General features: G+C 40.5%; 1 protein-coding gene across 1 annotated transcript; it reads left to right on the forward strand.

The window, feature by feature from the left end:
- Positions 1 to 850: 850 nt before the first annotated feature.
- tat (tyrosine aminotransferase) lies at positions 851 to 13,101 on the forward strand. Its single transcript, XM_044035438.1, has 13 exons — positions 851 to 986; positions 1,422 to 1,462; positions 2,698 to 2,990; positions 4,535 to 4,639; positions 4,728 to 4,795; positions 5,524 to 5,682; positions 6,270 to 6,408; positions 6,613 to 6,665; positions 9,876 to 10,028; positions 10,096 to 10,224; positions 10,315 to 10,398; positions 10,479 to 10,577; positions 11,879 to 13,101. Exons 3-13 carry the CDS (start codon positions 2,705 to 2,707, stop codon positions 12,017 to 12,019), a joined length of 1,416 nt encoding a protein of 471 aa, XP_043891373.1. The 5' UTR covers positions 851 to 986; positions 1,422 to 1,462; positions 2,698 to 2,704; the 3' UTR covers positions 12,020 to 13,101.
- Positions 13,102 to 13,441: the final 340 nt, after the last annotated feature.

A 13,441-nucleotide genomic window follows, 5' to 3' on the forward strand; every position in this document is an offset into this window, starting at 1 on the left:
GTCCTTCATCTGTCCACAGAACATTCGTCCACTGGCTCCGTCCACAGAACATTCGTCCTCTGCTCGCTCACGAACAGCGTCCACTGAACAGCTGTCCCACTGTCTGTCCTCTGTCCACAGAACATCTGTCCACTATCTGTCCACTGAACATCTGTCTACTGAACATCTGTCTAATGTCCTGTCTGTCCAGTGAACATCTGTCCACTGTCTGTCCACAGAACGTCTGCCCTCTGTCTATCCACAGAATGTCTGTCCTCTGTCTGTCCACTGTCTTTCCACAGAATGTCTGTCCACTGAACATCTGTCCACTGAACATCTGTCCACTGTCTGTCCACAGAATGTCTGTCCACTGAACATCTGTCCACTGTCTGTCCACAGATCATCTTTCCACTGTCTGTCATCTGTCTACAGAACATGCTTGTGGTTCCTCTCTGCACTTTTATCTGTTAAAGGTGATCTATGTCAGATAAGATTTGCTCTTCTTCTCCCTTTAGGGGGCGCCACACTGACTAAGAGACAGTCAGACGACTTGCAGAGTCTTGAGTTTACATGAGGAGGACAATGGATTTATTGTACGTGTGACGCCACCTCTGTAGGTGGCGCTGTGTTCTGTATGTTTGGTACCTGCTGTAAATGTGAGATGGACATGTCTCTTCTCTCCTCCTCCTCCTCCTCCTCCTCCTCCTGCTGCTCCTCCTGGGCGTGTGTGTGTTTGAGGAGGTGCAGGTTGTGGTTGATGATGTAAGAGGGGAGTAAATGGCTCAGCCCTCAGTTTCCACCAATGAAAGTTTGGGCCGTGTTCAACACCCATTTTTGAGGAATCTGCCATAAAAGCCGGCAGAGTTTGTGTCCGAGGTTCACTTCACTCTGACTCTGAGTCACACGTTCATCACTGAGGTTCAGTCACACGTTCATCACTGAGGTTCAGTCACACGTTCATCACTGAGGTTCAATCACACGTTCATCACTGAGGTTCAATCACTGAGGTGAGTTCAGTGACACCTTAACTTTCCTCAATATTTGTCAATTAGTTTCATTTATGTGGCTGATTTTGATTTAAATATCGATAAATGTCTTTTTAATGTTTATGTTTCATTTTTACTAAGTCAGTCATCAACTCATTTTATAATCAATTAGTCGCTTTGAGTGTTTTTTGTTTTTTAAAAAATTAAATCGAGTTTCTGTGATCTTTCAGCATCTTAAATGTGAATATTTTCTTCTTTCTGACATTTTTCAACTTCTTAAATGTGAATATTTTCTACTTTCTGTCATTTTTCAGCTTCTTAAATGTGAATATTTTCTACTTTCTGTCAAAATGTGAATATTTTCTACTTTCTGTCATTTTTCAGCTTCTTAAATGTGAATATTTTCTTCTTTCTGTCATTTTTCAGCTTAAATGTGAATATTTTCTACTTTTTTAGTGTGTGGACAAAACGAGACGTCACAACTTCATCATTTCCAGGTTTGATCAACATTTTCCACATTTTCTGACATTTTCTGAACCAAATGACCTATTGATTAATGGATTAGTTTGACTCTCAGAATTATAAAATGAAATGACTGTTTATTGTTAACTAAAAACCTTTAGCGAAAACAAAAACATTTAAAATATATAATTTTAAAGTCAGAATGTTTTGAGAAGCAGTCATGTTTTATTTTATTAAGAGAAGATAAAATAATCCTTAATTTGTCCCCCAGTCTGGACATGTAATGTATTTGTTATTTCACTTTTCAGGTACACGGCAAAAAAAAGTGTCAAATTACAATAATAGGGAACAGATGTGCTGCATATGGATTCTTAGCCAAGGCTCGTTGCCATGTGTGAGGCTGAAAAAGGACATTATGTAACAGTTGCATCTTTTCCATTTAAGTTCGTTCATGAGGGAGAATTCCAACTCGGACAAAATATTCATTATACACCTTTAAAATAATAACGCCTAATGCAAGAATTAGACCTGAAAAAATATTAATGGCTTTAAATGTGTGTTTTACTTTTGAAAATTCTGCCTTTATTCTCAGAATACCAACTTTTTTCTCAAACTTTAATCTCAGAATTCTGACTTTATTCTCTGAATTACAACTTTTTTTCTCAAACTTTAATCTTGGAATTATGCCTTTATTCTCAGAATTCTGACTTTATTCTAAGAATTCCGACTTTCTAATCTCAGAATTCATGCAGTTTTTTTTTGTTTTTTTTACTTTATTTATGTGGCCCTTATATTGTTCTGTGAAAAAGGTCCAAATCAAACGTTTCAGAGTGCAGTTTACTAAAGGATTAATAATCCCAGTTAAGAACCAAATAAAAGCAGTCTACACTGTTAAGTGCTTAGTCATGTGTGACTGCGTCCAGGTTATGTAATCCATTCATAAAATCTGTTCAGATTAATTGACAAACAATAAACTAAGAAAATCTCTTTCTTTCTCTTTCTAATCTCAGAATTCATGCAGTTTTTTTTTGTTTTTTTTTACTTTATTTATGTGGCCCTTATATTGTTCTGTGAAAAAGGTCCAAATCAAACTTTTCAGAGTGCAGTTTACTAAAGGATTAATAATCCCAATTAAGAACCAAATAAAAGCAGTCTACACTGATAAGTGCTTAGTCATGTGTGACTGCGTCCAGGTTATGTAATCCATTCATAAAATCTGTTCAGATTAATTGACAAACAACAAACTAAGAAAATCTTTTCTCCATTGCAGTTCCAGGATGGATAACAAGTCTTACTTGGTGAAAATGAACGGGAATGGCGTCTGCGGCAAATCCACGCTCAACGGTAAAAGCCTGAGCGGGAATGCGGTGAACGGCAATGGCCTCGGCCACGTCACCACGAACGGCAGCTCGTATCCCGCCAAAGTGGCGAAGAGCCGCAGGCTGAAGTGGGAGGTGAAGCCGTCGGAGATGGCCAACAACACGCTCAACCCCATCAGGTCCATCGTGGACGAGATGAAACTCACGCCAAACCCCGACAAACCCATGATCGCACTTTCTATAGGTGACTTCACGTGTTTAATTTGAAAATATATATGTTTGTATATGAAAATTAAACAGTCAGAACGATAGTGTTCAGTCAATGTCGTCCGGCTGAGCCTGTCATAGAGTGAATTACAGTAGTCCAACAGTGTTTTCATCATGGTACAGTATGGTATGGTTTGGAATGGTAAAGCCCTCGGTCAGACTCCTGTTTCAGTACCTTTACTCGGTGGACGAACGACCACATTGAACGTGACAACAAGACAGAGTCAAGATTTCAATGAGAACACACTGCGGGCATCGAAGAAACACCGGCCTCAGGGGAGTGACTGTCGTGGGTCTGGCTCCACCTATGCCGCACCGTACCATTTCTCTGGTAATCCAAGGGAAGGAACCGAATGGATTCAAATCTCCAAGTGATGCCAAGAATTAAATGGTTTAAGCTTTGACAAGTTGAGCTGAGAACTTTGGGTAATGACCAAAAGTACGAGCTTCCTCCGCAGGGTAGGGTGAGGAGCTCGGTCACCCCGGAAGGGCTCAGAGGACGACTGCTGCACTTCCACGTCGAGAGGAGCTGGCAGAGGTGGTTCGGGCATCTGGTAAGCATGCCTCCTGGACGCCTACCTGGGGAGGTGTTTCAGGCATGTCCTTTGGGGGGAGATCCCAGGTCCAACGCAGGACACGTAGGAAGGATTATATCTATATCCCCACAGAGGGAGCTGGTGGAAGTGGCTAGGGAGACGGATGTCTGGGCTTCCATGCTAAGGCTGCTGCCCCCGGGAGCCAGACCCGGATAAGCAGAAGACAGTGGAACGGATTTTTCTCACTTTTCTACATTACATTAATGTATGTCTTACATTAATGTCTCACTTGAAAGAAGCTGGATTGGACAAGTTTAAGATCCCTGTCCAGTCTTACACCCAGGTTTGTTGCTCTAGGTGTCAAACATTGGCTCAACAACATTGGAACCCAGAGCCATGTGAACCTTGGAGGTGTCATTAGACCCAAGGTTTGTTGACATCCATGCCCTTGATTTTTGCAACACAATGGATGGACTTCAGGTGAAACCAAAGAGAAGTGAGTTCCAGACATCCAAGGAAGTCTACAAGGATAGGGTGCTATCGAGGAGGACACCCAGACCTGAGGGGAGCGAGAAACTGAGGAATTTTCAATGGAAATGGAAAAACTGTCAAGTTTTTTTCAGGGGATTTTGTGCCAGTGAGAAGAACCTCGGTTATATCACTGTTAAATATGAGAGAACCAGCATTTGATTTCATGAAGACAGTCGTAGGTTGAGTGGTGTTAGGTTTGGTAGAACTGGGTGTCATCTGCATAGCAATGAATGATGCTAAAGCTAGTCTGCTTTGCCCACCCTGTTGCACCCCCTGCTGGAAAGACGCAGATAAAATATGTCTAGATGATAAAACAGGACTGATTTACGAGCTGGTAAACGAGCGTGATCCCTCGTGTATTTTGTTCTGTTTGCTCTTCAGTCCTCACCTCGTGTTTGTCCATGTTTGTCCACGTGTTGCTCTTGGACTCACTGTCCTCTCCTGTGTCCTGCAGGAGACCCCACTGTGTTTGGAAACCTGCCCACAGACGATTCGGTGCTTCAGGCCATGAAAGACGCCATCGACTCCCACAAATACAACGGCTATGCTCCCTCTGTTGGTGAGTCTGAGCAACTGACTGTCAGTTCCATTTTTACAGCACTTACGTCATTGTCCAGAGATGAATGTTTTCATGTGTTCATCTGCAGGTTACGTGAAGAGCAGAGAGGCAGTGGCAAACTTTTACAGCTGCCCCGAGGCTCCACTGGAGGCAGAGGTGCTCACTCACTCACTCTTTTCACACCAATCAAAATTCACTTTATGTCATCCTCTAAACCTAGAACTCAGATTACAGTAAATACACATGCCACAATTTAAAGGGAAATTTCAGGTTACTTGGTTTGTAGCGCCCCCTGCTGCCGAGAACCACCTTTAAACAGACAGGCACTTACTCCTGATATCTTAAGAACATGTTCACGTCTTTATCTCACAGTCAGACAGACTTTTCCAACAGGACACTGAGGTTTGTAAACCACTCACTCTCCCACACCAAAGTCCAAAGAGAAAATCAGTGATTTTAACATCACACACACAGGAGTTGTTGATCCACTGCTGCCTCTATCACTAAGTTCAAATGTCTTATTTCGGCATTTGAAATCTTTCGTTTACATTTAGTTCAGTGACACAAAGTGACCACACGAGGCAGCAGAGGACCAGCAGCTCCTATGAGGTTTGGTGTGGGAGAGTGAGTGGTTTACAAACCTCAGTGTCCCGTTGGGAAAGTCTGTCTGACTGTGAGATAAAGACGTGAACATGTTCTTAAAGATATCGCAGACTTAAACTGATGTAGATTCAGTGTTTTCCTGCTGTGTCTTAGGTTACTTCTCAGTGGACCATGTGTCCGTACGCCAACAACCACACTTCCACTGACCTGAACTTTAATCACACACACACACAGACTTAGTATCTGAAATTCACAGAAGTGAATGTCCTCGTTTTTCCCAGGATGTGATTCTGACCAGCGGCTGCAGTCATGCCATTGACCTGGCTATCAGTGTCCTCTGTAACCCGGGCGACAACATCCTGGTCCCACGTCCAGGCTTCTCCTTATACAAGACCCTGGCCGTCTCCATGGGCATCAAGGTCAAGTTCTACGACCTGCTGGTGAGTGGAGACAAACCATACGATGAAAGCACAATGAAAGCAGAAAAGGTGGCAGTGTTTGTATGAGTGGGACGCACCGTGTTATTAATGTTCAAACAAAAGAAGTCGTCACAGATGCACAAAACAACACATATGATGTTTAAAAAAGTATGTTTTTAATGTTTAGACCAATATTTCTTCTCTTATACATAAATAGTTAAATCTAAGTGTTATTTTACACCTAAATGTTTAATGTTTAACCTAAATATAAAATTTCTAAACGTTAAATATAAATGTTCTGCCTGTCTGACAGTCTTTTATTTTGGTACTTCTGGTTACTGACTGTGTGAATTTGTATATTAGCTATTTATATTTAGAGTAAACATTTATATTTAAATGTAACATTTATATTTATATTTAAATTTCAGGTGTAACATTTAACATTTATACAGTATTTAAGTACCTAATATATGTGTAAGTGAACAAAAAACTTTTATTTTTAGCCACTTTTACAAACAGCTCCTCACAGTTTTGGACGTGTGGCCGTAGGAGGAACTGCAGGTGAGTTTCTTCTCTCGTCACATGACTCTTGTGTGTTTGATCTCCAGCCGGAGAAGGAGTGGGAGGTGGACCTGCAGCACATGGAGAGTCTGATCGACGAGAGCACTTCCTGTCTGATCGTCACCAACCCGTCCAACCCGTGTGGCTCCGTCTTCAGCAAAGACCACCTGCAGAAGATCCTCAAAGGTTAGCCACGCCCCCTCCTCCCACAGACTTCAATCATATGCTGCGTCAGCTTAGCTCTACGATATCATAATATAATAATATAAGTTTAAAAACAGGAAAGTGAAGTTTGTAAGCCACTCCCACACCAAAGTCCAGAGAGAAATTCAGTGATTTTGACATTACAACTCTGTTCACTCATAATATGTTGACTTGTTGTTTTCTCAGTTGCCTCCAGACACCGTGTTCCCATCCTGGCGGACGAAATCTACAGCGACATGGTGAGTTTCCATTTCATTTTGCATCATTAGACCAACATTTAATTTGTTCACAGATGTTGTGATGATGGAGTGTCGTGACATCATTTTAAGGTCATAAGGTCGTTCACCAGTCCTTATAGTAATAATAATTACTTTACAAATGAAATTTAAATGTTCCCTAAAATAAACCCAAACAAACAAACGTGAAATCATCCATGTAAATCCAATACATTAAAATAAAACTTTATCTTCAGCTACCAAAACTTGTTATATGACTGAATGATATTTATTTATTTTGGTTTGTTTTATTCTTGAGGGAAAAAAAGCCACAATAACATATCATTTGTATTTTCTGTCTGTGTAACGTGCTACAGGAATAAAATGTACTCACAATTTATACATAAACAAACAAATTCATTCATTTCAGTATAGTTTTAAGCTTGGAATCAGATTTCCTTGTTTTATTGAGTAAAATCATACTCACAATTAAATTATAATTAATAAAAAAAGATTGAGCCAAAAATGAGGATCATAAAACACACACACAGTTTTATCAGCTCTTTTAAAAACAAGGGTAAAATCACTCACTCACTCACTCACTCACTCACTCACTCTCCTTCACCGAACCCCATAGAGAAAATCAGTGATTTAACATCACACACACACACAGTAGTTGTTGATCCACTGCTGCCTCCATCACTAAGTTCAAATGTCTTATTTTGTGATTTCGGCTTTTAAAATTCTTTGTTCAGATTGACCTCAGTGACACAAAGTGAAAATCACTGATTTTCTCTGGGCTTTGGTGTGGGAGAGTGAGTGGTTTACAAACTCTGTCTAACAGTGAGATAAAGACGTGTACGCGTTGTTTAAGACGTCATAGCAGCAGCAGGCGGGTCATGCCCCCCTGCTTTCATTGGCTAAAGTTTAGCCTATCAAGTGTTGGGCGTTTTACAGGATGAGTGAAACTCAGAGTTAATTCATTCACATGAAGACAACAGAAGAATGACTGACGACGCAGAAGGGAAACATAAAAAAAAGAATGGGCTTTTAATCGTGTTGCAGCCGCAGATGTCGTGAGTGGAAGTGTTCAGAGTCGAGGTTGTTGAGTGCATCCAGAAGCCCCGCCCACCCACCCCACCCCCCATCTGTCAAAGTCACGTCTTTGGACCGGAGCGGAGCCGCAATGACTGTGCACTTTTCTTGAAGCTACATGTGGTTACACTTATCTCTGATGACGGCTTTGAGAGAACGTGGCAGAACCAGGGGGCGTGTGGTGGGAGGAGGGATGTGAGGGGGTGAGGGGGGGAGGTGATTTTCTTTTATGACCTGAACGAGGGGCCACGATGCCTGTGAACCTCAGCAGGGGCCTCAGAAAACTTCACAGTGTAATTATAAATCTAAATAAATGAAATAACGTGTTTAAAAAACCACACAAACAGACAAGACTGAAACAAGACCAAATAAAATCATTACCAAAAAACTTAATTTGTGCAGAATAAAGAAGAACTTTATATAATTTAAACCAGAGAGAAGAAAAAGCACGTTTGACAAATGTAAGGAATAATCCAAAAATAAAAAGATCAAAGAATTTCACACTTTTAAATCACATCAGCCACTTATTTAGTTTACTGCGGCTGTTGTGTCTAAATTAACATCATTTGAATGAGAATTCTGACTTTAATCTGAGAATTCTGACTTTATTATGAGAATTCTGACTTTATATGAGAATTCTGAATTTAATCTGAGAATTCTGAATTTATAAGAGAATTCTGACTTTAATCTAGGAATCCTGACTTCTATCTGAGAATTCTGACTTTAATCAGAGAATTTAATCTGAGAATTCTTTCTTTAATCCTGAATTAATCTCAGAATTCTTACTTTAATCCTGAATTAATCTCAGAATTCTTACTTTAATCCTGAATCTGAGAATTCTGTCTTTTATCTGAGAATTCTGACTTTAATCTGAGAATTCTCACTTTATTATGAGAATTCTGACTTTATATGAGAATTCTGAATTTAATCTGAGAATTTTGAATTTAATCTGAGAATTCTGAATTTATAAGAGAATTCTGACTTTAATCTAGGAATTCTGACTTCTATCTGAGAATTTAATCTGAGAATTGAGAATTCTTACTTTAATCCTGAATTAATCTCAGAATTCTTACTTTAATCCTGAATCTAAGAATTCTGACTTTAATCTTGAAATAATCTCAGAATTCTGACTTTAATCTAAGAATTCATGCTGTTTTATTACATGTGGCCTAGGCCTTTCTCTCACTGATCATTATGGGATTTTTGTGTGCGTGTGTATGTGTCATATGATCCGCGCCAGTCTGACCAGAAGATTGTGTCCAGGATTCTGTCGTTTTAATGAGAACCAGCTTCTCTCGCTCTCACTCATTCTCTCCTTTGTTTCTCCCTCACTTCACTTGGATAAAATCCAAATTCATTGACGATGTTTTCGTAGAATTCACTTAAATCTCAGAATGTTTTTCTGTTCTTTTTCTCTGACTTTAATCTCAGAATTCTGACTATAATATCAGAATTCTGACTTAAATCTCAGAATTCTGTCTTTAATTCTGACTTTAATCTCAGAATTCTGACTTTAATCTCAGAATTCAGACTTTAATCTCAGAATTCTGATTTATCTCAGAATTCAGACTATAATATCAGAATTCACTTTAATCTAAGAATTCTGTCTTTAATTTTGACTTTAATCTCAGAATTCTGTCTTTAATTCTGACTTTAATCTCAGAATTCTGACTTTTTTATCAGAATTACAAAACCACAGTTTAAAAAAACATCACTAAATCAAAAGAATGTATCGTAGACTAATGCACCACATACAGTGACTCTGGGATTAATATTTAACATTTTTAACGTGTTTTACTCATGTGTTTGTAACATGTTTAAATGTGTTTTTAACGTGTTTTGACATGTTTGTTACATGGTTGAATGTGTTTTTAACGTGTTTTGACATGTTTGTTACATGGTTAAATGTGTTTTTAACGTGTTTTGACATGTTTGTTACATGGTTAAATGTGTTTTTAAACGTGTTTTGACATGTTTGTTACATGGTTAAATGTGTTTTTAACGTGTTTTGACATGTTTGTTACATGGTTAAATGTGTTTTTAATGTGTTTTGACATGTTTGTTACATGGTTAAATGTGTTTTTAATGTGTTTTTTACATGTTTAACATGTTTTTAACGTGTGAATATTGGGTGTGCAGGTCTTGCCGGGCTGCAGCTCTCCTTCCATGGCGTCTCTCAGCAGCGACGTTCCCATCATGTCCTGCGGTGGTTTGGCTAAACGCTGGCTGGTCCCGGGTTGGAGAATGGGATGGGTGCTAATCCATGACCGGAATAATGTGTTTGGATCTGCGGTATGTTTCTAAAACTTAAAAACAAACGTGTAGATAGACTGGTGTTGATCGCGTGTGTCGTCCACAGATTCGTCAGGGTTTGGTGAAACTGAGTCAACGCATTCTGGGAGCCTGCAGCCTGGTGCAGGGGGCGCTAGAGGGCATCCTCAATAACACACCACAGAGCTTCTACAGCAACACTATCAGTTTACTGAAGGTCACTCACTCACTCGCTCGCTCGCTCACTCACTCGCTCGCTCGCTCGCTCACTCGCTCACTCACTCATAAATGTCTTTGTCGTCCTCAGACTAACTCAGAGATCTGTTTTAATGAACTCTCCTCCGTCCCTGGACTGAACCCCGTCAGGACCTCAGGAGCCATGTACCTCATGGTCAGTTCAGTGTGTGTGTGTGTGTGTGTGTGTGTGTGTGTGTGTAATGTTACATAATAAACAGTCAAACATTTCTCCAGGTCGGAATCGACTTGGATCATTTTCCAGGTTTTGAGAATGACGTGGACTTCACTGAGCGCATGGTCACCGAGCAGTCTGTCTTCTGTTTACCAACCTCAGTAAGACAACCTGTCCTGTCCTAAGGGTCACTCACTCACTCAGTCACTCAGTCAGACAGACACTCACTCAGACACTCAGTCACTCACTAAGTCACTTACCCACTCAGTCAGTCAGTCAGACACTCAGTCAGTCAGTCACTCACTCACTCAGTCATTCATTCACTCAGTCACTCATTCACTCAGTCAGACGGTCACTCAGTCATTCATTCACTCAGTCACTCATTCACTCAGTCACGGACACCAGTCACTCATTCACTCAGTCAGACGGACACTCAGTCAGACAGACACTCAGTCAGTCAGTCATTCATTCAGTCACTCAAGCAGTCAGTCAGTCAATCACTCACTGAGTCAGACAGAGAGACACTCACTCACTCACTCAGTCATTCAGTCACTCACTCAGTCAGTCACTCACTCAGTCACTTACTGAGGCAGACACTCAGTCACTCACTCAGGCAGTCAGACAGACAGACACTCACTCACTCAGACACTCACTCACACAGTCAGACAGACATTCACTCAGTCACTCACTCAGTCAGACATTCACTCAGTCACTCACGCAGTCATTCACCCAGTCACTCACCACCAGTCACACTCACCTCAGTCAGACACTCACTCAGTCAGTCATTCACTCACTCACTCACTCAATCAATCAGTCATTCACTCACTAACTCACTCAGACAGACACTCACTCAGTCAGACACTCAATCACTCACTCACTCACTCACTGATCAGACACTCAGTCACTCACTAAGTCACTTACTCAGTAAGTCAGTCAGTCAGTCAGACGGACACTCAGTCAGTCAGTCATTCACTCATTCATTCACTTACTCATTCAGTCAGTCACTCAAGCAGTCAGTCAGTCAATCACTCACTCACTCACTCACTGAGTCAGACAGACAGACACTCCCTCACTCACTCAGTCAGTCACTCACTCACTGAGTCAGACATACAGACACTCCCTCACTCACTCAGTCAGTCACTCACTCACTCAATCAGTCATTCACTCACTCACTCAGTCACTTACTGAGTCATTCACTCACTCACTCAATCAGTCATTCACTCACTCAATCAGACAGTCACTCAGTCATTCATTCACTCAGTCACTCACTCAGACACTCAGTCAGTCATTCACTCACTCAGTCAGTCAGACAGTCACTCAGTCAGTCACTCATTCATTCACTCAGTCATTCAGTCACTCAGTCAGTCATTCATTCACTCAGTCATGCATTCGGTCAGTCACTCAGTCATTCACTCAGTCATGCATTCACTCAGTCATTCACTCAGTCACCGTTGTGTTGCAGGCCTTTGAGTTTCCTAACTTCTTCCGTGTGGTGCTGACGGTGCCGGAGCAGATGATGGTCGAGGCCTGTGTTCGGATCAGACAGTTCTGTTTGTGTCACTATCAGCATCACAGTCGTCACGGCAACCAACTGGACCAGTGACACGGACACACACACACACACGAGACAAAAGCACCTGGACTCTCACAGAAGGTATCACATTTCAGAACCCGACCAGGGTCAGAACTTTCTGCGATGTGGTCTCCAGAATCCACTCATATAGACGTGTTAAAGGGTTAGTTAGAGTTTTTAAAGTGTGCTCTTATGTGAACTCTCACTAAAGTGTGACTTTTGTCTGTGGACTTTGATGAGAGCCAGGAAAATGGCTGATTTTAGACACTGAACTAAAGACTCACCCAGTGAAATCGGCAAAGTCTACGTCACACGTTCACGTCTTTATCTCACTGTGAGACAGACGTTTGTAAACCACTCACTCTCCCACAGCTAAAATCACTTATTTTCTCTATGGGGTTTGGTGTGAGAGAGTGAGGGGTTTACAAACTTCAGTTTCCTGTTGGAACATCATAGTTTTTCATTAAATGGCTAAATCACACCACCGATCAAGAAAATCAGGGGAAAGCAAAGAGTAAAATGAAATCATTACTATTGTTTATGTTTGTTTTTGTAAATAACCAGCTGTGTTTTTGTGTACGTATCAGAGCGTTAATCCAGGTTCAAAGTACTCTCACAATATATCGTCGTTATCACGCAGCGTCTGGAACAAATGGAATTCTAACTGAAGACACCATGTGTTTGTTCGCTTTTATTTTGACAAACAAACAAACAAACTCTATACCGGTCGATTTCATTTTGACACAAAACCATTTCGCCACGGCCTGCGTGTCAATGTTTTGGCTCACTGAGCTGGAAGTTGTTTTTGTCGTCGTTGCCGTGGCGACGGGAGGCCCCGCCCCTCATGCTGTAATTTTGTGATGTAAACCATTTGAACAGACTGAATATTTATATTTTATATGAACGACTTGTATTAACCCTTATGGTGTTTGTGTATTTATATAATTTGTAATGTAACACCTCTGATATGAGCACACACACACACACACGCACACACACACACACACTTTCAATAATGACAAACATATCAATGATTTTTTTTCTGACTGTAACTTTATCTGTACAATTCTTTGTATGTTGAATAAATACCTAATAAATGAACATAAACATGTCGACATGACCGGTGTTTGTTCATATTTGGAAAATAAATATATAACATTTTTGGTAACCCTTTATTTTACAGTACGCTAATTACCTGGTATTTTACTAAGAAACTAGATGGTAACAAAATGTAGTTAATAGGAAAGTTCCAAAATAACTTTATGTAATTAGTAAGTTATTACCTAGTAAGTACGTGCTAGGAAACTAGATGTAATACAATCTATGTACTAAGAAAGTACCCATCTAAAAGCATAGTAAGTACTATGTTATTACTAAATAAGCACATTAAAACCTTCAAGGAAACTAGATGGTACTACGTACTGAGAAAGAACCCATACGGAATGGATGTAA

This window comes from Solea senegalensis, linkage group LG10 (genome assembly GCF_019176455.1).
Source record: "Solea senegalensis isolate Sse05_10M linkage group LG10, IFAPA_SoseM_1, whole genome shotgun sequence".
NCBI lineage: Eukaryota > Metazoa > Chordata > Actinopteri > Pleuronectiformes > Soleidae > Solea > Solea senegalensis.

Excerpts from the sequence above, each read along its gene's own strand:
- tat (XM_044035438.1), top strand. The coding sequence starts at position 2,705 with ATGGATAACAAGTCTTACTTGGTGAAAATGAACGGGAATGGCGTCTGC. Across the intron at positions 2,991-4,534 it reads CATGATCGCACTTTCTATAG|GAGACCCCACTGTGTTTGGA; the intron begins GTGACTTCACGT and ends TGTGTCCTGCAG. Across the intron at positions 4,796-5,523 it reads AGGCTCCACTGGAGGCAGAG|GATGTGATTCTGACCAGCGG; the intron begins GTGCTCACTCAC and ends CGTTTTTCCCAG.